The 23928-nt window shown below is 47.9% G+C and overlaps 2 protein-coding genes across 3 annotated transcripts in view; one reads left to right on the top strand and one right to left on the bottom strand.

Annotated features, from left to right (window-relative positions):
- Nucleotides 1-23297, top strand: part of Klhl18 (kelch like family member 18) — a 65170-nt gene extending 41873 nt beyond the window's left edge. The window contains exons 5-10 of one of the 2 annotated variants that reach the window (XM_036192199.1): nucleotides 7994-8154; nucleotides 10169-10305; nucleotides 12100-12337; nucleotides 15735-15839; nucleotides 19216-19327; nucleotides 20086-23297. In XM_036192199.1, coding sequence (XP_036048092.1) covers nucleotides 7994-8154; nucleotides 10169-10305; nucleotides 12100-12337; nucleotides 15735-15839; nucleotides 19216-19327; nucleotides 20086-20472 — 1140 coding nt within the window. In that variant the 3' untranslated portion in view covers nucleotides 20473-23297. The remainder of the gene's footprint in view (nucleotides 1-7993; nucleotides 8155-10168; nucleotides 10306-12099; nucleotides 12338-15734; nucleotides 15840-19215; nucleotides 19328-20085) is intronic. The other variant, XM_036192200.1, reaches the window with a different exon arrangement.
- On the bottom strand, nucleotides 2104-4621 carry LOC118586840 (neutrophilic granule protein-like). Its single transcript, XM_036192201.1, has 4 exons — nucleotides 4445-4621; nucleotides 3690-3791; nucleotides 2740-2826; nucleotides 2104-2247 (listed from the first exon to the last, which is right to left on the bottom strand). The coding sequence occupies exons 1-4, from the start codon at nucleotides 4619-4621 to the stop codon at nucleotides 2104-2106; spliced, it is 510 nt and encodes a 169-aa protein (XP_036048094.1).
- Nucleotides 23298-23928: the final 631 nt, after the last annotated feature.

The following is a 23928-nucleotide window of genomic DNA, read 5'->3' as shown; positions in this document are numbered from 1 at the left end:
TTGCTGTAAAGGCGAGAGAAGTCATAGCTCCTTTACTGTGGGTGGCACTTTCCAGAGGAGGGGGAAATTGATGATGCAAGAGAAATGAGAAAATGATGGCTAGATGATGTCCTGAAGTGAGAAGAATCGAGTCTAAGGCAACAGGGGTTGAGCATTAGATAGGAGCAAAAGCCATCTGCATCCATCGCAGCCCCAGACGAGCTGGTGCGCATGCTGCCAAGTGAGGGAGGAGCTAGTAGATATCTCTCATTGACATTCTTCTCTGCTTTGTTTCTATCTTCTCAGCCGAGGATGAATGTGAAGGAAGAATAGGAGAAATCTGAGGGAATGAAATGTATGAGTGGACAGTGGTGAGAGACGGAGAGGGCTTGCTAGGCAGCAGGGCCTGATGATTAGGCTTAAGCTTGCTCGGCTTTCTGGTGTGTTCTCTGCCAGTGCCATTTATTGGTACAGGTATGGAATAAAAGGCACCTTGACTTTGAAGAGCTGGATTTTGTGGGTTGGAGAGATGGTTCAATGGTTAAGAGCTCATTTTCTTGTCTCTTCCCCAATAAGTCTCTTGTGTGACTTGGCTCCCTACTGCCAGGACATCTTTCCCCTCAGCGCTGTAACACTAATACCCTCCTGCATCTGCCTCCCACATGCTGGGATTAAAGGTGTGCACTACCACACCATACCTTCGTTTTATTCTTAAAGACAGGGTCCTACTGTGTGTAGTTCTGGCTGGCCTGAAACTCACTTTGGAGACCAGACTGACCTTGAATTTCCAGAGATCTACCTGGCTCTGGCTCTCAAATACTGGGATTAGAGGTGTGTTGCCACAAGCCCAGTCCATAAACAATCTTAAAGACCAAGAAGTGATGGCGTTCAGAGTGTGACAGTGATGTGTTTTTAAAATGGGTGACACTAGGGTCTCCCCTGAGTGTAGCCTCAAAACGATCGTCTCCTTGTGAAGCAGGATGAAGAACTCCATGTGGAGTCCATGGGTTCTGGGCAGCTGTTATTGGGACCAAAGCAGAGGAGCCAGGTAGAGAGAAGAGCTGTGAATGGGGCAGGTCTCCCAGAGGACCCATGTTTTGTTTCCTCATATTGGGCAGCTTACAACTGCCTATAAGTATAGCTCCAGAGTATCCATCACCCTCTTCTGTCATGGGTACCCACACACATGTGACATACATTCATTCTCTCTCTCTCTCTCTCTCTCTCCCTCTCCCTCTCCCTCTCCCTCTCCCTCCCCCCCCCCCCCCTTCTCCCCCCCCCCCCGCCTCCCCACCACCACACACACCCCACTATGAAATTGGGAAGCTCTTGAAAGCTGTTTATAACCGTCCTGCATGGTGGAGTTATAGATAAAGCCAAAGAAAAGTATTTTCTTGGAGTGGTCAAGAAAAATTCAAATAAAATCAGAGAGTGTTAGTAACCAGAGAGGAGCAAAGGATGCTCTTCCATATCAACCAGGCTATACTAAGTGGGCTGGTGAGGGTACTGAGTGTTGAGACAGAAGGGTGAGGGCTTGTGGTGGACATTGAATACAGAGGAAGAAGTTTTGTCAGGCAAACGCCTGGGGCATCACTACTGCTTTGAGCCTTGAGAAGTCTAATCAAAATCTGAGCCACTTAGAAGAGTTGCAACCTGGAGTAAGGAAATGTCTCAGTGAGTTCAGTGGGTGAAGAGCTTGTGCTGTTAGCATGAGGACCCAAATTCAAATCCCCAGAGCCTACAGCAAGCTAGGCACAACAGTGGCCTCTGTAATTTTAATACTCCCATTACAAAATGGGAAGGAGAGACAGAAAAATCCCTAGAAGCAGCCAGGGATCGTGGGGCACGCCTTTAATCATGGCACTCCGGGATGAAGAGGCAGGTAGATCTCTCTGAGTTCACAGCCAGCCTAGCCTGGTCTACAGAGTGAGTTCTAGGACAGCCAGAGCTACGCAGAGAAACCCTGCCTCAAACAAACAGAAAACAAGAAGTGTAACATCTTATACACTGTTTATTGGGCCTTCCTGGGAGTGCAGGAAGCAGGGTCCTGAGGGCAGCAGAGGGAGGTAGTTATGGGGAGAGGAGGGCATAGTGTCAGGGAGAGCCCCCCTCCCTATGCCAGCCCTAGAAATTACGAAGAATGTTGTTGATGATGTCATACTTGGCATTGTCATAAATGTTCCTGATCTTAGGGGGAAGATCTTTGGGCTGGTCCTCCTCAGAGGCATCTGCCACAGGGTAATCAGGAAAACCCTTTACCTGGGCACCCTGTAGGAGAAAAGCCAGACAGTCACCACCAGCACACTAGATGGTGCCCAACCTGCCTGTAGTCTTCCCCTCAAGGAGAGAGTGAGGCGACAGAGGCATCAGCTACAAGGGCATGATGGGACATGGAAGCCTAACCTCCATCCACCAGAACCCAGAGGGCCTGGGCAGATCTGGATGAGGAGGAGGTGGGCTCCCAATGGCCACCAGAGAATTGGTGTTGCAGGGCACCAGAGTCCTCTCTAGAACTCTTCCAGGCCCCTCCTCTCCAAACAGTGGCAAGATCTAAGCAATACAGACACAGCACATGCCACACCTTTCCAGACACTTGCTGCAAAGGTTCTGTTTGCAGATGAAGACCCTGTGTGTGCAGCACACACACAGTCAGTGTCTCCCAGAGCCCAAGAGAGCCCAGCAAGGGGGGGATGGGCGACCTCAGGATTGGACCTCTGCAGTGAGAAACCTGGAGCAGACTCGGGGCAGCAAGCTGTTCACCTCTCTACTGCAATCCCTGTCGCAGCTCAAGGTCAGGGAGGTTGAGAGCCGTCTTCTGATGAATTGACCTGTGCAGTTTCGATCCTCCTGTAAGGGGCGGGAGCAGAGGGGAACAGAACAGGAGCTAGAGGCATCTTGTCACATTTCTGGAGAGAGGCAGGCACTGTCCTCAAACCAGAGATGCAAGCCAGGGCCAGCAAAGAGAGACAGTGGATGGGAGGGAATGCACACCCATTAATGTAAACGACAGGACATCCATATACATTATTAGAGGAGAAGGCACCTGTAAATTATCATGCCCAGAGAAAACCATGTTTGTTGAAGGGCCTGGGTGAAGACACATCAACAGCTGAGCCTGTCCCTGGGAGATGAGGTTGTGAGTCAGTAAATATAACCATTGCTTTCAATATGAATGGAAAAGAACACTTGAAGTACGTTACTTTCTGTTCTGTTTTAAAAAGCAACATCTCTGGTGGGTTATAGACACACTTTGCCATTTCGCTCTTTTTATATTTGGTAGGTTTTAGCATGCAATGCCTTCTCCCACACCACTTTGTGTGGCACTGGGAATCAAACCCAGGGCGTTGAACATGCTAAGCAAGACTACCACTGAGGTACATATTGATGTTTGAGAAAGTAATTGCCATAATTTATAGTAAGAAAAGATATTAGAGAACTTCCAGCTTTGCTTTTTTCTAAAAATTATTTGGGGTGTGTGAGAGTACATGCCTGTAGAGGTCAGAGGACAATCTGTGGGAGTCAGCTGTCTTCACCATGTCAGTTCCAGGGTTTCTTTATGCACTAAGCCATCGCAGGACCCCAAAAATGTGATTTTGGAAAAGGCTTCAAGTTAAAACTGCTGGAGGTAAAGTGATGTGGGCGGAGCCAGGAGAGGAGAGCGCTTCTGTTCCTCCACAAGGCAGTCTGGGTGCTGGGAGAAGGAGACTCACCCCATTTTCCAGGAAGTTGCAGTTTTGAGGCTGTCTTTCCGGGACGGAGATGCAGTCTGTCTCACGAATCCTGAACTTGAGTGGGAAATTGCTAGTGGGGTTCTACAAAAGACACAGAGAACTCACCACCATCTCTCTTGTACAGATTTGAGAGCAAAGCACAGGGGTTAGGTGATGCTGCCTGTGTCGGCTCAGTCCAGGTCTACATGTCCACCCAAGTCCGGGGCTTATTAAATGGCAGTAACAGACCTAAAGGGTACAGTCAATGGGTGTGGTGGCATATGCCTGAATCCCAGCCCTCAGGAGGCAGATCTGTGTGAGTTCAAGGGCAGCCTGGTCTACACAGCAAATCCCAGGCAACCTGGGCTACATGACATTCTGTCTAAAAGGGGGAGGAGTTGTGGTCTTTACCACAGATAGCTGTATGACACTCTTCAATTGCCCTTCAGTACCGTCCTGTATAAAGTAGGAATAAAAATCCCTTCCCTTCAGGTCTCATGCCAGGAGACAGGCTGACAGTACAGACTTGTCCTTCCTGTGAGTAGACGAAATGGCAGGCCTAGAACTCATTACATAGCTGAGACTAACCCTGAACTTCTGATCCTCCTGCCTCCACCTGACGAGTGCTGGGGTTCAAGTCCAGGGTCTCATGTCCGCAGGGCAAACACTCTACCAACTGAGCTACATCCCCAGTGCCCAGGTAAGAGAAACCTTGTACACTGCCTGTTTCCCAGGCTGGGGTGGCAGACACTCACCTGACCAGATGGCACGGTGACATCTATCAGGCGGAAGAGGGCCTTCCCTGGACGCCCCTTGTTAAATGCCTCTATGGCCTGCTCAACAACATCCTCATATGTTGGTGGGGGCTGGGCTTCACAGGCTGCCAGAGCCAAGGCCACCACCAACACAAGTGCCTTCCACAGCCTTGCCATTGTCTCTGACACATTGCCACTCTTGACTCCTTTTATTTAGGTCATGCTTAGGCTGTCTTGCTCAAGGACAGCTGGCGACATAAATGGCTGAGGGCTCCAGAAAGGGGCCCTTCTTTCCTTGGCTGGAGATCTTTATTGGCCAATGTTAGGAAACACTGTTGGCCAAGAGAGGCAAGGAGGTTTGGCAACTGACCAGGACCTGGAGGTGAGCCCTAAGCTAGAAGCAAGAGCCTTGTTGTCAGCTGGGCATGCCTGTTCACTCTGGGCCTCAGTGCCCCTGCCAGACCCTCCAGACCTGCCCCATTCACAGCTCTTCTCTCTACCTGGCTCCTCTGCTTTGGTCCCAATAACAGCTGCCCAGAACCCATGGACTCCACATGGAGTTCTTCAACCAGCTTCACAAGGAGATGATTGTTTTGAGGCTACACTCAGGGGAGACCCTAGTGTTATCCATTTTAAAAACACATCATTGTCACACTCTGAACGCCATCACTTCTTGGTCTTTAAGATTGTTTATGGACTGGGCATGTGGCAACACTCCTCTGATCTCAGTACTTGGGAGACAGAGCCAGGTAGATTTCTGGAAATCCAAGGTCAGTCTGGTCTCTAGAGTGAGTTTCAGGCTAGCCAGGACTACACAGGACCCTGTTGTAGATGGAAGTTTTCCTGTGTTCTGCCTGGTCCCACAGCCACTTATAAAATAATTACACACAGACTTATATTAATTACCAGTTCTGTGGTCTATTGGTTTAGGCTTCTCACTAGATAGCTCTTACAACTTAATCCATTTCTATTAATCTATGCATTGCTACATGGCTTTGTGGCTTACCTTTATTTATCAACCAGTTAGAGCAACACATATTCACAGCATACAGAAAGAGATCCCTAGGGCCCTGTGTCAGTAAATAAATCTGTAAAATAAAATAAAACGTATTACTTGTTAAATGTTACTGTTGAGTATGTGTCCATGCACACATAGCCATGGCAGGAGTGTGGAAGTCAGAGAACAACTTTGTGGAATTGGTTCTCTTTTTCTCCTGTGTGGCTCCCAGGATAAAAGTCAGATACTGGTCTGTCTGTACAGCAAGTCCCTTCCCCACTGAGCCATCTTGTCAGCCATTCTTGGTCTTTTGCTAAGATCAGGTATAAAAATTGAAAAATTAAGACCTGATAATCCATGGCCCTCCAGTCCCTCACAGCTTTGACATCAGCTTCCCTGTGTTTTGCCTCTAGCAGCTCACAGCCCAAACAGACACACATTCCTGTTTGGGGGTACAGGCAGTTCCAGGAAGCAGCTTGAAAGTGGACCTAAACAGGCCTTGTCTTTCTTCTGGAGACTCCCTTGCTAGTGGGAATGGCCCTCAGCTTTTCAACCATCCCGTGGCTAAGGAGCTATTGTTCTCCTAAAAGCAATCAGAAAGCAGGAGATGAACCAGCCTGCTCCATGCTAGGCTTACAAGCCATCGTATAGTAAAGACCAACTCTATTCTTTGCTGTTTATGATTAAACCTCTGTTTCTCAAGGATTGGTTCCCACCTGCAACCTTATCTACAGATGGTTCTGTACTGCCTGTCCAGGGAATGGCAGCCATGTATTTGCTTGGCATAGCTTATATCAAGCAAGTTTATTAAGAAGTGTAGCATCCCAGCAGGTGGTGGTGCGTTCTTTTAGTCCCAGCACTTGTGTTAAAGTTTCTGGACAGCCTGGTCTACAGAGTGAGTTCCAGATAGCCAGGGCAACACAGAGAGACCTTGTCTCAAACAAACAAGAAAATTAAAAAAAAAAAAAGGAAGGAAGGAACGCAGATCCAGAAGAAGAATGGCACCTTATGTATTATTTATTGGGCGTGGGGGCAATGGTTCAAGGTCAGCAGAAAGTGAAATCAAAGTGTTGGCAAGAGAACACAGGCTACCACAGACACAGCTGCCTCAGGTCTGATAACCACAGGGTTTCAGGGTGGAAAGTCGGTTTCCCAGGAACCACAGTTTAATACCTTGCCCCAGCCCCAGCCCCATACTGGACCTTTGCAAGTCTGCCCCTCAGCAAGGAATACAACTAGAGTTCCCATTATTCTTTTGTCGGTGCCTCTGAGGAAGTCTTGGCTTGGCTAGGACTTTCTAGGAGGCAGCCATTGAGATGTTAGCACATACTCAGCTAAATTTCTTAAAGGTCTGAAGAGTACTCACCCTTGAATATTAGTGACCAGTAGAGAATGGATCCTGAGCTTTCAGGATGGAAGTACACATAGAAGCACCTCATCCGAAGAACAGAGTGTTTGCCCTCTAGCTTCTTCTACTAAGTAATGTGTCTTAGGGTGGCTCACATTCATTTATTTAAGTGGCATCTGTAAGGTCTGAGGGGCTTCAAAAAGTGACATTCTTGTGGTTGTAGGAGACCATCCATCTTGAGGTAGACTGTAGAGGGTAGGGAGTAGGCTTAAATGAAGAGAAGGGGGAAGTAGCCACTCAGCTTTGCTTGTAGGACAGAGAGGACAGTGTAAACAGAGGAACTGGCCGGCCTGCCTGGTGTAGTGAATTTAGAGCTGGTAGGATGCAAGAGCAGCAGGAAGAAAGAGAAATAAACGATTTCGTGTGATTCAGAGAGGAAATGATAGTGAGAGCCAGGAAGCTTTACAGTAACCTAGGCCTACATTACAGAACACTGGCCTTAGCTTGCCATGGTCTCCCACATCTGTAATCCCAGCACTTGGGAGGATCTTGAGTTCTTCTAGACCAGCCTGGGCTGCATAGACAGCCTTGTCTCAAAAACAAGACTGGCCGGGCAGCAGTGGTGCACGCCTTTAATCCCTGCACTCTGGAGGTAGAGCCTGGCCGATCTCTGTGAGTTCGAGGCCAGCCTGGTCTGCAGAGTGAGATCCAGGACAGGCTCCAAAGCTACAGAGAGATACCCTGTCTTGAAAAAACCAAAAAACAGACAAAAAACAAAAACAAAAACAAAAAAAAACTCAAAAAACTGGACCTGGCCGGGCGGTGGTGGTGCACGCCTTTAATCCCAGCACTCGGGAGGCAGAGGCAGGTGGATCTCTATGAGTTTGAGGCCAGCCTGGGCTACCACGTGAGTTCCAGGAAAAGGCGCAAAGCTACACAGGGAAACCCTGTCTCAAAAAAACAAACAAAAAAAAAACAAAAAAACAAACAAACAAACAAACAAAAAAAAAAAACAAAAAACAAAAACTGGACCTGAGAGCATGGCTGGAGAAGCGGAAAGAAATTACGGATTCCACACACAGGTAGGAGGCAAGATGGGTTGCTTGAGGACCTGTTTCAGCATAGGCAGCAGGGAAACTGAGCGACTGAGGAGGCAGGAGTGTGGCCTGTGTAGCTGCTAGAGCATCTGCTCTCCATCCCACAGGTGTTTGAAGCTGCCTTGGCCTGGGTCAGAAACGACCAGGAACAGAGGGGACCGTGCCTGCCAGAGTTGCTGTCTCACATCCGCCTGCCTCTTTGCCGGCCCCAGTTCCTATCAGACCGAGTCCAGCAAGATGACCTGGTGCGTTGCTGTCACAAATGCAGGTAAGTGTGGGTGGCTTTGTCCAGGACTCTTCCCCGGGTCTAGGCATAGAAGGGGAGTTGGCCGCCTGTCCTAACTCCGGGAGGAAGGATGCGAAGCAGTGAGTCTTGATTCATGGCGCAAGACTCACACAGTGGTGAGAGAGATGCCACATGGGAGCATGAGGGACTTCTTCTTCCTTAAGTCATCTGTGTGTTCTTCATCTGCTGAGAGTCTATGAGTGCGCTCTGTCTATGCTGCCTGGCTGGACCTTGCCCACACTGGCAGCTGACTTGATAGTACAAATGGGACTTCCTGGGGCTCCTGGCCTTCTTCAATAAATAGTAGCTAGCGCACTAGCCTCTGGTGAGTGATAGGAAAGGGGGGTCTTGTGTTCCAGTGTATGCAGCTTCTACCCAGAGCCACCAGCATAGTTCAGAAGATGGGTTGTTACACAATTAAAACAGAGAAAAATGCCTGTTTTTCGAGTTGCTTGTTATATTCACAGTTCAATGTTTGGTTTTGTTCTTCCTTTATCGACAAGATTTTTCTCAAATTGAGTTCTGCATTATTTCACCCATAGTTGGGAACAGCAGGTTCAGGGGAAGTCAGTGCCATGGTTCAGGCTTTGTGACAGTGTGTCAGGAAGTGGGGATGTGTGGCTGGAGGGAGCTAGGGCCCTGTGATGAGCAGTCTAAAGGGGTAATATTGAGGCATATGAACTATCCTGTCAGTAGTACGTAGCTATCAAAGAAGGTTCTTAGAAAAAGCAATGTGGTCTGTGGTGTGGAGGGGCTGGAGAGGCAGGCTAGAGGCAGGGAAGTCCATCTGGAGCATTTGGCCACAGTTGCCACAGTGCAAATGAGGGGTGATTGATTGAAGGATGTAAGCCATGGGATGGTCATAGGGGTAGGAAGGAAGAGCTAGGGTTGAGTGCTGATAGGAAGTAGGCTATTAAGCTTCCCCCAGCACTTCCATTTTAACCCTCACACTGTTTTCAAAATCACACCTCACTTGTGCCTGTTAGGAGGAAGGCAGTGGCTGTGGTTACTCCAACTGTGGTGTTCTCCGATTTGTCCTGTTGGAAGGTGGTTGCTATGGTTACACCAGCTGTGGTGTTCTCTGATTTGTCCTGTTAGAAGGAAGGCAGTTGCTATGGTTACACCAGCTGTGGTGTTCTCTGATTTGTCCTGTTAGAAGGAAAGCAGTTGCTATGGTTATACCAGCTGTGGTGTTCTCTGATTTGTCCTGTTGGAAGGTGGTTGCTATGGTTACACCAGTGTGGTGTTCTCTGATTTGTCCTGTTGGAAGGCAGTTGCTATGGTTACACCAGTGTGGTGTTCTCTGCTCTTTTCGTGCCTTCACTTTTGAGCATGTCTCAATAGCATTGAATGGCTTCCTCTGATCTCACCCAAACTCTTTGACACTAAACCTCACATAAGAGTTGGGGATATAGGAGCTGGAGAGATGGCTCAGAGGTTAAGAGTACTGGCTGTTCTTCCAGAGGTCCTGAGTTCAATTCCCAGCAACCACATGGTGGCTCACAACCATCTACAATGAGAGATCTGGTGCCTTCTTCTGGTCTGCAGGCTGAACACTCACTGTATACATAATAAATAAATAAATCTTTAAAAAAAAAAAAAATTGGGGATATAGCCAGGCGGTGGTGGCTCACGACTTTAATCCCAGCACTTGGGAGGCAGAGGCAGGCAGATCTCTTTGAGTTCAAGGCCAGCCTGCAGCCTGGTCTACAGAGCGAGATCCAGGAAAGGTGCAAAGCTACACAGAGAAACCTGTCTCGAAAAACCAAAAAAGAGTTGGGGATATAGCTCAGAGGTATAGCATTCTGGCATGTGTTTGGCTCTAGATTCAGTGCACAGCACGAGAGACAGACAGACAGACACTGATAGATCAAATTTTCCAGAAGATTTTCCCAGATGTCCTTACCTTGAGGTATGGAGGAGCCCGACTCAGCAATGTAAATGTGGACCAAGGTGGGGGCTACCTCCTCTCCTAGCTTCTTATACCTTATTTCAGGGACCTGGTAGATGAAGCAAAGGACTATCACCTCATGCCGGAGCGCCGCCCCCACCTACCAGCTTTCAGGACTCGGCCTCGATGCTGCACATCCATCGCTGGCCTCATCTACGCCGTGGGGGGCCTCAACTCAGCAGGTATCTTGCAGCTCCCCTTTGCAGAGCCCTTCCTACGACTCCCTGGATGAACAAACTCAGTCAGGCTACCCTGGTTTTCTAATTCCTCTTCTTTATATTGTTCTGTCTCCTGTCCTTCTTATTTTAATATAGTTGCCCTAGAGTAGAGTTTATTATGTATTCATCATATTGAGTTGATGTCAGTGCTAAAAATGCCTTAAAGGATTAGGTTTGACAATCGACAATCCCAGGATGCTGACACATGCCTATAATTCCAGCACTTGGGGTCATGGAAATAAGAGGACTGTGAGTCTGAGACTACTCTGAGTTGCACAGTAAGACTGTCTCAAGAAAGAAAGAAAAAAGCTGGGCAGTGTAGCACATGCTTACAATCTTAGTACTTGACAATAAGAGGCAGGAGAATTACTACAAATAAGGGCAGTCTACAGAGACCTCCAAGCCAGCCAGAGCCATGTAGCTCTACCCTGTCTCAGCAGCAACAGAAAGGGGGTGGGGCTGGGCACGGTGGCCCATCCACCTGTAATCCCAGCACTTGGACGGATCCCAAGGCCTAGGGCAGCCTAGGCTACATAGTGGGTTCTGTCTCAGAGTCATGTAATTCACCATAGCTGAAATTTACAGATGAGCAAGTTGAGACTCAGAGAACCTGGGCAATGTACACACTCTGCTTTGGTCAGAACGAGGACTGGACTCCTCCTGGTGCTTAAACCAGCACTTATGACTAGTATTTATTATCTGCAGCGTGTACTCAGCTCCAGAGAGAATACAATAAGGAATCTGCCCAGGTCTATAATCAGGCTGTTCACATTTGCATGTGGACCAGACTGAGATAATCCAGTAGCCCAGATCTGCTAACACCCCAGGTCTGTGATTCTTTATAATTATCTGCACTGCCTCCAGTGAAGCCCCTACATGTTTACATCCACCCAGTATCAGCAGCTTGACTACACATCTGTAATCCCAGTACTTCAGAGGCTGAGGCAGGAGGGTCTTAAGTTTGAGGCCAGCCTGGGTTATAGGTATTGAGACTCTGCCTCCAAAACAAAACAATACAAAGCCACCATTACCAGTAGCTCTTGTATTATATGCAGTCATATTTCTGGGAAAGCCTCTTGGAGGGTGAGTGGAAAGTTTTGTTTTTAGTTAAAGTTTATGAAGTTAGTCTTCTGCTTATTAACAGCATGACCTAGAAAAGGTAAAAGTCTTCAGTGGCAAACACAAGAGGGTAGCAAGTGCTTGGGCTCCCAAGCAACAGAGAAGAGGATAGTTTCAGTTGCTAATCATAATCTGAGGAGAATGAGATGGTTCAAATTACCATTCCAAGGCCTCTGTGACTACTGTTTACTGAGTTCTAAGCATATTCTAGAACCACATTGGGTGCTGTATCTATTATGTCATTTAATCCTCATGGCAGCTCTATTAGCCTTTAATTTCACATTTGAAACAAGACAAGGGCACAGAGCAGCTTGTCTCATCATTAGAAATAGTGGCAGTTGGCATTAGGAGCCATGCCCTTCGCTCTAGCATGTTTCCTGCTTTGGGCAAACATTCTATGTGTTTCTCTTTATTGCCAACTTCAAGCAAGAGGCACACCTGATTATAACTGAAAACTACTGAAGAGCAAATGCTTCCCATTTGATTCTAAAATCTTTAACCTAGCCAGAGTTTGTAGTGGGCCCAGTTACCCTGAGTAATTCATGAGAAGAGCTAATAGAATCCAGTCAAATATCCATATAATCAATACCCAGTAGCTGTGATCTAAACAAGTGGTCTCATTTGTTTTAATTTGAGTAGCAAATTTTTATGCAGGTGATTCCCTGAATGTGGTGGAAGTGTTCGACCCCATCGCCAACCGCTGGGAAAAGTGCCATCCCATGACAACAGCCCGCAGCCGCGTGGGCGTGGCTGTGGTGAACGGGCTTCTCTATGCTATCGGGGGCTATGACGGTCAGCTGCGGCTGAGTACTGTGGAGGCCTACAATCCGGAGACGGACACATGGACCAGAGTGGGGAGCATGAATAGCAAGCGAAGGTATTCTGGAAGCCACGTGCAGGCTGAACACACACACTGAGCATCTGGGGAGCCCCATGTAGGGGCACATAATAAAGTAAAATGCAAGTTTTGGCCTGGGGAAATCCTGCTGCCAGGCCAGCCACACTGCCAGCACCTCCTTGGGAGCAAGCCCCCATCTGCTTAAACATAAAATACCTGCCTTGTTCTTTGAGGAACTTGGGGAGCCAAGACATGGACATGTGGAAGTTATATTGTTATGTAAGTACCAGCTAAGGACTGGAAATGAGTGTTATGGAAGATCCCAGGAGGGCGAGAAACTGGACTGGACCATCTGGAAGATCTCAGGGAAGAGGTGGGATTAAAGTGGAAACCTGAAGGATAAGGAGACTTAACCTCATTAGTAATGGAAGGAAACCCAAAGCATTTTCTCTGTGCTTTCTTTCTGTACTTAACGCTCTCACTACCCGGGAAGGGCATGCATTAGGCAGTGTCACATGCGTTCTCCAGATGTGAGCACATGTGTATTTGCAAGGTAGACTGAACTTGTACATCATCATACATGGTCTAGCTATTTGTGTCTGCTCACATTTCCAGAATAAGAAGTATGGTTAGAGAGCATCATGGTAGTGCCCATGTTTAACCTTCTTAGCCAGAGATAACAGACAGCCCCATTGCTTACATCAGGCATGTGCCGCAGTGTCACTGGACAGATTCTTCCAGGCTTGTGCCCTGTCAGGCTCGGCAGATGAACAGTTGCAAATGTCACTGTTCTGGCTCTCCTCACAGGGATCGAGAAGGAAAGTAGCCCAAGGCCCTTGCACATGTAACCAGAACAGATTTGCCTGCAGTTTGAGCTTCTGTGACATGGCCCACTTTTAGGAAGGAGAATTATGTGCAGTTTTTAAAGAATAGTTTGAAACCTGCCAGCCAGCTGTTCTTTAATGGCTTTTCTGTATAATTCTGTGATCTAACTTTTGCCTCACAAACCCACTCTCCTTGCCATACTTCTGGGTCCCTACTTGGAAGATCACATGACTGAGAAGGGGGAAAAGAGGCCAGGTGATGAGTGTGTGGCGAGGAAGTAGTTAGTATAGAGGACTTTGCTGCACAAAAGTGACTCACACGTTCCACATCCAGCAGTATTAGCGTGAGGCCATGAGCCAGGAGGAATCTGCTCTGCCAGACTCCCAGACCAGCGTCATGGAGGAGGGTCTCCGCACATTCCTTTTGGAAGAAACTGTGTGCATGAGAGGTGCTTCTTCCAAGGATGCTCTCAGAGTTCTCTCTTCTTCCCTCCCCACCTTGCTGTGTCCCCCCACCGCCACCACCTCTTGGACATTTTGCAGCTTTTTGTGACTGAGGGAAGGATTTCCTAATATTCCCAACCACAGACAGTTCTTTTACTTGGACTGTAGTCAGTTGGCCTTCCTGTGTGTCTGCTCTGGGAGAATGTCTTGCTTTTGATGTCAGTGGGTTTGGTGTGTTATTTGGGAGGAGAATCCTGTGGGTATTCCTGTCCTTTGCTGTGGTTAATGCCCTGGTATTAGCAACATGGGCCCAGTTCCATTTGTCCCTTTTAAATTACAGGTTACCTTAAAATGTTCTTAGTCACTTCTCTTCTAACATTCCTGCCAGTGTGTGACAGCTTCCTTTCTTCCCTCTTTCCATCTTGTCTGTCTTGGGGGCCAGGAACCTTCTTCCAGGTTCTCTACCGTCTTGCTCCAGCCCACGCTGGTGAGTGCTTTCCTTTCTCTCTGCGCTGTCTGCGCTGTCTTTACTTCTTATTTGATTGTCGCTTATAGTTTGGGAGCACCTCTTGACTCATTCTCATATCGTTCCTCAACTCCTGACTTAACAACCTCGTGTTTGGGACTAAGGCTGTAGCTCAGTGGTAGGATGCTTGCCCTAGCAAGAGCAAGGCCCTAGGTTCAATCCCCAATACTACCAAGGAAAAGAGAAATACAGCTACTTCATGTTTCATGTCCATGTCTAGAAAGGGATCGATACCATTAGTGACCTTGCTTCTCACTGACCTTGCTTCAGACAAGGCTGTCTCCTCTTCAGGCAGGCTCGAGGGTCTGTTACTGTAGTTTGATTTGCTGTATGTGCTGGGAGAAGTGGCAGTTGTCTGGTTCATTCTTTCCTGTTCAACCCCAGCTTCATCTTTAGTCTTCTATAGCATCAGCTGTGAAAACACTGAGTCAGGTGGCTTGGCATTCCTGCTTAATGTCTCATAAGGCTTTAATAGGATGGACGGTTATGATTATCTAGACCCCTGGATCATCGGGATTTTAGGAAGGCTTATGTGTAGACAGGAGACTCGGGGTTTGTGCCGTGTAGCCCTCAGGCTGCCCCTGACTTGAGCTCTTCTGCCTCAGCCTCCTCAGTACTGGAATTGCAAGTGTGCACCACCAAGCCCGTCCTCTGTTCTCTCCTCATAACCTAGTATCTAGGACAGCATGCCTTGCACATGGCTGATGAAAATCTGGGAAATGAATGAATGGGACATGTGTCTTAATAAAGAAGCCGCTCCTGGGGCATGGAGTTAGAGGACAGTAATTCTGAAGCATGTGGGACCTTTCTTGAATTAGGCTGAGGCCCTGAGTTTGCTCAGCATGTAAAAATGCTTCTTGTGCAGCCCTCACAATTCAGTTCAGTCCTAAGAACCCATAATGGTAGGAGAGAGCCAACTCCCAAATGTTTTCCTCTGACCTTCACATGCATGCCATGGCATGCGTGTGTGCCAGCACACAAGCGTGTATACACACACACACACACACACACACACACACACACACACACACACTCAAAGATAATACAATTTTAAATTTTTAATTGTTAATTTTTACACGTGTGAGTGTTTTGCCTGCATGTATGCCTGTACACCACATGGCTACCTGGTCCTCATGGAGGCCAGAAAAGATTATCAAATTCCCTGGAACTAGAGTTCTAAATGGTTGTGAGTGCTGGGAATTGAACCCAGTCCTCTGGAAGAGCAACCAGTGCTCTTAACTCTGAGCCATCTCTCCAGCCCTAAAAATATTTTTGAGTAAATCAGGCTGGTTGTGATGGTGCATGCCTGTAATCTCAGCAGTTGAAAAGTAGAGGCAAGAGGATTAGGAATTCAGAGTCATCCTCTGCCACATAAACAAAAAAGTAAATTAAACCCCTTCAGTGAGATGAGAGGTGGGGGTTTGGGGCAGATCAAGGACTAAATGCCTTGTGGAGGTAACCTGCCTCTGGGCCTAAGACTGGCAGGGAGCCAGTACAGATGAACCGCTGACCAGCTTCCTGATTTTCTGCCCTTAGCTGGTTGTGTGCCTGGGTTTGGGTCTATTCTAGAGAGAGGCAGTTGACAGGTTAACTTCTCAGTGTGTATGACAGACTGCTGGGATGACCGTTCTGTCTGTTTCAGTGCCATGGGGACAGTCGTGCTGGATGGACAGATCTACGTCTGTGGAGGCTACGATGGCAACTCTTCCCTCAACTCTGTGGAGACCTACTCACCTGAGACGGACAAGTAAGGGCGACTTATTTCACAGCATTAAAATTAGAGCTGCAAGCCAGGGGCAGTGGTGGTGCACACCCTTGATCCCAGCACTTGGGAGGCAGAGGCATGCGGATCTCTGTGAGCCTGGTCTACAGAGTGAGTCCAGGACAGCCAGGACTGCTTCACAGAGAAACCCTGTCTTGAAAGAAAAACAAATTAAAAATTAGAGCTGTAGTGTGTTCTTTAAACTGAGTTTGTTTTGTTTTTTCTGAGGTGGAATCTAATAATGTAGCCTAAGGTGGCCTCAGACCCTCAGCAATCCTCCTGCGTTAGCCTCTCGAGTCCTGGGATTGCAGACATAAACCACTCTACTCAGCTAAACTGTTCCCCACTACCTGGCCTTATGCATGCTAGATTCCCAGCTCCTCAGCTTTTGTTTAGTTTTGCTTTGCTTTGTTGGAAAAGAGGGCTTAAACTCAAGGACTCTAATATGTCACCTCAGCCATAGCGACACACTGTGACCCAGTTTACAGCTTCTTCTGGGTAGGACGTGACTTAACAATGCTTTACATGTAATAGATTTTAAAATCTAGGCCGGGCGGTGGTGGCACACGCCTTTAATCCCAGGTCTCAGGAGGCAGAGCCAGGCGGATCTCTGTGAGTTCAAGGCCAGCCTGGTCTACAGAGTGAGATCCAGGACAGGCATCAAAACCCTGTCTCGAGAAGAAAAAAAAAAAAAAAAAAAAAAAAAGATTTTAAAATCTTTGGTTAAAGGCCAGTCATGGTGGTACATACCTTTAATCCTTTCACTTGGAGACAGAGGCAAGACCATCTCTGTGAGTTCAAAACCAGCCTGGTCTATATAGTTTATTCTAGGCCAGCCAGGGCTACAAAGTGTTTCAAAACAAAACAAAACAAAAAAATTAAAAGTTCTTGGTTAAATGAATCTTTTGGTTAAATTTCAAAAGAACTAAAGCCAGGTATGGTGATTCATGCCTATAATTCCAGCACTTGAAGTAGAGGTAGGAGGCGCAGGAGTTCAAGGCTATGTGAACCCATTTGAAACAAAAGGCACAGATACTTAGGAACATTTATTTATTGGTCTATGTCTCCTCACCAAATCAGCCCATTGTAATCTAAGTACAAGCACAGTGTGTAAGAAGTAGATGGACAGCATATTCCAAGGCAGTGAGGCCTAATTTGAAAGAAATCAAATATATGGTCAGAAAGCTTGGGGAGTATTGACATCTCTCCTTCAGAGTGCTTGTCTTTCCATCATAGATGACAATGCAAAAATTCTAGAAAAGCTGGCACTGTTTAAACTTAGGTCTCTGTAACACTCATTACAATCTTGTAGGATGCTTTTGTGGAGCGTTAGAAAACACTGGCAATGCTAGGCTGAACTAATTGTTTTAGTGTTTGCATCATCCCGTCTTAGACAGCAGGATGAGAACAGTGGGCTAGAAGGGCCCATCAGGATGTTCTAAAGCCGATATTCTGTTACCTAACCAACTGACTGGTTATTCCAAGGTAGAAAGGAGGCCGGTCCTCCCTAGTGCTCAGTTTGGCAGGCCGTGAGTGCATCACGCTCACCTTGCTCTTGGAGGCCTGTGTCTGGATCTCTTGGCACAGAGTGGGGATCTCCCTAGGGCAGGGGTGCTAGATGAGACTCTTCAAGGACAGAAAGTGAGACTGGGAGATGGCTCAGTTTATAAAGTATTTACCTTGTAAGCATGAGTTCAATCTCCAGAACCCACGTAAAAATGCCAGGCATGGTGGCTCACACTTAGAATCCTAGCTGAGGAGGTGGAAACAGGAGGATTCCTCAGGGCTTGCTGGCCAGCCCATCTAGCCTAATAGATGAGCTCCAGCCCAATGAGATACCCTATCTCAAAAAGAAAGAAAAGGAGGTAGATGTAGTCCTGGGGATAATACCCAAGATTTCTCTGCTTCCACATGTGCCTTCACACATGCATGTGCACCCATACACATAAGCACATAATCACAAGGTTAAACAGTGCTAAATGCTTATCCCAGACAAGGAGACAGCAGGCAGGGAGGGTTCAAGTAAGAAATTCCTCACTGTACGCTGTGGGTACAGCTAGAAGACAGATAAAATCCTATGATGAAGAGCCAGGCATGGCAATTCATCCTGAATTTTCGGCATTCGAGAGCTAAGACAGGAGGATTGCCTCCAGTTCAAAGCCAGCCTGAGCTACAGAGTGAGACCTGCCTCAGAAAACAAACCAACCAACCGAGGTACTTGTACACTGCCTTGGAAAAGGCAGTGAGGAGCCCCTTGAGGGACGGTACAGCTGCTGGAAGAGCAATTCAGTTCCCCTGGCTGTGTGGGCTTGGGGTAAAGGCGGCCAGAAAGCAAGGTCACATATAAGGAGGCCCATACAGTGGTCCAGGTGGGAAGCCAGAGCTAGGCAAGTGGTATTAGGAGCTGGAACGGGTAACAACTAGGAAGTAAACCAACAAGAATACCAAGAGAGGTATGTCACACACCTTTAATCCCAGCACTCGGGAGGCAGAGGCAGGTGGATCTCTGTGAGTTCAAGGCCAGCCTGATCTACAAATCGAGTTCCAGGACAGCCTCCAAAGCTACAGAGAAACCCTGTCTCGAAAAACCAAAAAGAATGAATGAATAAATAAATAAATAAATAAATAAATAAATAAATAAATAAATGCATACCTGGTGGTGATGGCACACGCCTTTAATCCCAGCACTCAGGAGGCAGAGGCAAGCAGCTCTCTGAGTTAAAAGCCAGCTTGTTCTACAGAGTGAGTTCTAGGACTGCCAGGACTATGCAAAGAAACCTGGTCTCAATAAATAAACGAAACAAACAAATAGATCTTTGGAACTGGAGAGATTGCTCAGTGGTTAAGAGCACTGACTGCTCTTCCAGAGGTCCTGAGTTCAATTCCCAGCACCCACATGATGGCTCACACCTGTCTGTAACTCCAGTTCCAGGGCCTCTGACACCTTCACACATGCAGGCAAAACATGTAAATTTAAAAAAAAAAAAAAAAAAAAAAAAAAAGAACGCTGGGCGCAGGAGAAGTCAATTGAGCACTTGGGTTTTATAAGTAGAGTAACTAGGTAGCTGATGTCTCATTAACAAGCCAAGGAATGCAGCACAGTTACAGATATATCTGTATGACAGGCCTTGTTTAAAGTGTGCTGATTTTGCTACCCACAGTGACTGGCTATGGACCTGAAGCTTGGGTGAGAAATAGCAGCAGCCAGTACCCTGCAGAGGTGGTGGGAGAGGTGATAAGATGCTAAGAAATTGTCAGGACATGATAGGCATAGAAGAGGTCTCCTGGGCCTGGCCAGGCTGTCTCGCAAGGTCATGGACACTGACTCTCATGCCCCTGCTGTTTTTACTGTCTTCTGCAGGTGGACAGTGGTGACTCCAATGAGTTCAAACCGCAGTGCAGCTGGGGTTACAATCTTCGAGGGCAGGATATATGTGTCAGGTGGCCACGACGGTTTGCAGATCTTCAGCAGTGTGAGTCTGGCCCCTCCGGGGCGACTTCTTCCATTCTTGGACTTTTTTTCCAAATTCATCCCTGGGCTGGGGCATAGCCCAGTTATATATTGCTTGTCTAGCATACACAAGACCACGGGGCTCAATTCCCAGCACCACACAAACAAAAAAATTTCCACCGTGCCTTTACTGCTGAAGTTCCAGGGTGTCTCCTGCATCATCGAAAATTCACTTCTAGAGAGCCCATGTACACAAGGAAGTGTTGAGTGTAGTCGTCCTGAACTTGCCTCATTTGGGTGTCCATGGAATGCTGAAAAGCCTTTTGAAACTCCTACCAAAGTAAGCCCAGTCACGTGCCAGATATGAATACCAGCAACTGTGTTCTGGACACTCTGCCAGAAGCTACATTTATTCTTTTAAAAGACTCTCAGCCATGCAGTGGTTCCAGAGTTAGGCAGTACTGAGATAGAAAACACTTGGGACAGTCACATGAGACTCTCCTCCCAGCTCTGCCGTCACTTAGAAGCCCTTCCTTTGGAAAATCCTCCCTTCGCTTCCTTGCATGCATCCAGAAGGCATCAGCTTAGTATAAGGTTTAAGTAGGCAAGTCCACAGCTGTGAAGAGGTGGCATCAGAGCTAGGGTACATGCTAACCGAGCTCCCTCTCCCTCATCGCTCTCAGTATGGCACCATGTGGGCTTCTGAGACCTGCAGGATCACCCCATGGACCAGGCCTTGTCTCTGACAGTCTTGTCCCTGCACCTTTCTCCCCGCTGCAGGTGGAGCACTACAACCACCACACGGCCACCTGGCACCCAGCGGCCAGCATGCTCAACAAGCGCTGCCGACACGGTGCTGCCTCCCTGGGAAGCAAGATGTTCGTTTGTGGGGGCTATGACGGCTCTGGTTTCCTCAGTATTGCTGAGATGTACAGCTCTGTGGCAGACCAGTGGTGCCTCATAGTACCCATGCACACACGCCGGAGTCGGGTCTCCCTTGTGGCCAGCTGTGGGCGCCTCTATGCAGTGGGGGGTTATGATGGACAGTCAAACCTAAGCTCGGTGGAGATGTATGACCCAGAAACGGACCGCTGGACATTTATGGCCCCCATGGCGTGCCATGAGGGGGGAGTTGGTGTGGGCTGCATCCCTCTTCTCACCATCTAAGGAGAGGATAGGATGTGGTGGGTTAGGGATCTGGTACAAGCATAGGCGCTTCCTTCCAGGGGAAAGTCCTCTCAGAAGAGGCAGTGGTGGAGCAGAAGATGGGGTGAAGAGTGAGCCTGCCAGAGGGACAGTGTTTCCAGGTGCTCAAGTCCTCCTTCACTGTGCTGTCCCTGAGACCTTAGGTTATCAAGATGCACGGCGCAGGACAGAAGCCTCTCTGGTCCCACGGCCAGTAACATGGAAGTGCTTTGCTGGTCCATGTGTACACAGGCTCCATCCAAGCCCAGCTGCACCTGCTACAGCACTGGCCCAGTTCCCACTTGCCATAGTGCTGAGTGCCCCTATGCAGGAGCTTACTTACCTGCTTGGGTGCAGCCATGTTGTGGCCAGTTTGCCATGGGAAGCAGCAGTGTCCAAGCCTGTTGGAAACTGGGGTAAAGCTGGGAGAGAAAGGATGCCCTGGTGTCCTGACTGCCTGTGATGGAGCAGCTACAGCAGCGTGCTGCATGCACACGGGCTCTTCCTTCCATCATGGGGCAGTTACAGCAGCGTGCTGCATGCACACGGGCTCTTCCTGATGGGTGCAGACGATTTCATCCCTGTCTGCAGCAAGCAGGGAGGCAGAAGTCTTCCCCATGCCTGACGATTTGGGAATTCAGTGAGGTCTTTCTCTGCTTGTCCCAGAGAACCAGAAGGGGACTAGAGATGATTGATAGAAACTGGAGGAAATGGAAACAAGAAAATGCTTGAGAGAAACTGGAAGGAACAGACTTCTTTAAGAGAACATTTTCACAGGAAGGAAGTAAAAGATACTAAAAGCAAATGCACACGGAAATGCAATGGAAAACCATCAAATATGACAACAGTGTGTTCACTCCCACATTCGGATCCCAGGGTCCCGAGCCCTCCTAAAGCAGTTGGGGTTCCCTCTGAGCCTCAGTGTGTCTGAAATCAGTATTCTTGACTGGACTGTAGCAAGGTGCTCATGGGGTTAGTCTCCTCAGCTACCATCAGAGGACTTTTTAAATCATAGGCTTAGGGAGGCTGAGCACTGCCACTCATCTCTGCAGGAGCTCCCAGCATGCTGGGACTCAGGTGTCCCCATGATTACCTCCTACTGCCGCCCAGTGCTCCTTCAGATCCCCTCTCCCACATACATTCCCTCCCTCTTTGGCCAGCAGGAAACAGCATGTCTGGCCAGGTTCGACTTATCCACCTACCGTCCTTGAGTAACTTCTCACCATGACGCTTCGGGGGCACATTGGCCATTTGTACCTCTAGGACCTAACCAGGGGCTTGCTCCTACCAGCCGTGGACTAGCTTGGTCAGGTGACTTGTTTGTCCTGCTGTTCCCCTGCTTTTCCACCCACTCGCCAACCCCGAGGGATCCACCCTCCCTCCAGCCCTTGGCAGACTGACCAGCAAGGTGGGCCTTTACATTCGAGCAACTCTGGCTTCATGATATAAAGACCTAAAGGCTAAAATAAGTCTTTTGCTGCTGCAAAGAAGAGATTTTATGTTTCTTCCACTAATCTTAATCTTGGCAAATGACCTCGTGAAGACTCCATGCTCCTTCCTCCTCTGGATGGGACCTTACCGTAGCACAAAAGGACCCAGAGAGGAGATTTTTCTATTACCAGTGCACTGGGCAGTGGGGCTGACCTTCAACTGCTGCTGCCAAAATCTGTTTTTCTAAAATTCTTCCAGTGGAGACTAGAAGGGTACAATTACTTTTAGCCCCAAACTGGGTCTAAGGGTCCCACTCTCCACCTGATTGGCTTCTTGCCCAATGCTGCCTGCCTGGAGCAGCCTAGAAGCCGGTTCAGAAAGGCACAGTGTGAAGTCTGGGGGTATCCCTTACTCCAGACGGTCAGGTTTACTAGTGTGTGCAATTGCCATGGATTCAGGAGGAAGGACTTTTGTTCCCTGCCACTTTAGAGCTGGGCCTCTGCTATAAGCACTTGAAAATAATATTTTTTATTTTAAAAGACTGAACAATCTGATAGCTGAAAGATACATTTTAACTAGTCTCCAGTGGAATGCCAGCATTTCTTCCCGCCCCTCAGTTTGCCTGCTGAAACAGACTCTTGGGAGGCCAGGGGTCTCAGTTTTCTGTTAGTCCTGGCAGGAGGGGTTTACCCGTGCTCATCTTAAGTCCTTTCTTCTGTGAATGTACTGCCCGGCCTCAACTGTGAAGGTGCTGAGAACCAGTCAGTGAGCTCCCAGGTGGGTCTCCTGGATCCTTATGATGCTAGCAGACTGCATCCCTGGAGATGGTGCGTCATCATCCCTGTCTGCTGCTGTTGGATTAGCCTTCCTGAGTCCACTCTCACCTCCTAGTGTAGAGCTTTCACTGTGCACATAGAGACAGTGTTTCCAAGAAAGATCAAGTCGGTGTTTTAATCTGGGCCCTGAGCACATTTGAGCAAACAGGAACATTTTCCTACTCCCCAGTCTGAGGGCAGGTGGCTGGTCTAACTCTTTAGTGTTGGAACAGTAGGATTATGGGAAAACAGACATCACCAAAGGACACTGTGGAAAGAATGTAACAAGGAGATGAGATAGACCAGACACACCTGGTGGACCATGGGGTCCGGCCACTGTCTGTTCTCGTTTCCTATTCTTGGTTCTTCTCTTCTGGCTTTCACCAGAGACCACAGCAGAAGAGAACTGAAGACCAGCCTCTTGATGGAACATAAAGATGGAAATAAGTAGAGATGTTGTCCCTCTTCACCCACAGTTGTTTCACAGGAAACTTTTTATTTATAGAACGCATGTCTTTTGTGTTAAGAAACCAAAGAGAAATAAAGAGAACACTCTTAATACTCTTGCCCTTCCCTGATTGTGTATGTGTGTGTTCATTCCTGTGTGGGTGTGAATGTGTGTCCATTCCTGTGTGGGTGTGTCCATTCCTTTGTATATGTGTAGAGGCCAGGAGTTAACATTGTGTAGGCGGATCTGTCTTTACTGAGCATCTATATTGTTCTCTGATCATGAGACAAATATTAGACTGCTGTGTCAGCTCCTGGTACTGCTCAGCTTTGTGTATGGCAGTAGCGCATGGTGGTTAGCAGCTTGCTCCATCCTGCAGGCAGCTGCCAGGAGATTCATCTCTGTACTGTGGCTGGCATGAGAAACACGAGACTAGGAAGCCACATTTGGCTCCATTTTTGTGTGTTCAGAACATTTTTTATAATTATTTATTTATTTTTATTTTATGTGCATTGGTGTGTTTGCTTGCATGTATGTCTATGTGAGGGTGTCAGATCCCCAGAAACTGGAGTTACACACAGTTGTGAGCTGCCATGTGGGTGCTGGGAATTGAACCCAGGACCTCTGGAAGAGCAATCAGTGCTCCCAACACTGAGCTATCTCTCCAGCACCCTAGAACCTTTTTAAAGCTTTCTTTGGTCTTATGTGGATGTAGATGCCCATGTTAGAATGCCATTTGTAGGT

Source organism: Onychomys torridus, chromosome 7 (genome assembly GCF_903995425.1).
Source record: "Onychomys torridus chromosome 7, mOncTor1.1, whole genome shotgun sequence".
NCBI classification, from domain to species: Eukaryota; Metazoa; Chordata; class Mammalia; order Rodentia; family Cricetidae; genus Onychomys; species Onychomys torridus.
The sequence above is the reverse complement of the archived record's forward strand: the minus strand, read 5'-3'. Positions and strand labels throughout refer to the sequence as shown.

What these genes read in the sequence shown, in the direction of transcription:
- LOC118586840 (XM_036192201.1), bottom strand. Translation starts at nt 4,621, where the DNA reads ATGGCAAGGCTGTGGAAGGCACTTGTGTTGGTGGTGGCCTTGGCTCTG. An exon ending in TCACCGTGCCATCTGGTCAG is followed by an intron (nt 3,792 to 4,444) that starts GTGAGTGTCTGC and finishes TGTCTTTTGTAG; the next exon opens with AACCCCACTAGCAATTTCCC. An exon ending in ACAGGGATTGCAGTAGAGAG is followed by an intron (nt 2,248 to 2,739) that starts GTGAACAGCTTG and finishes TTTCTCCTACAG; the next exon opens with GGTGCCCAGGTAAAGGGTTT.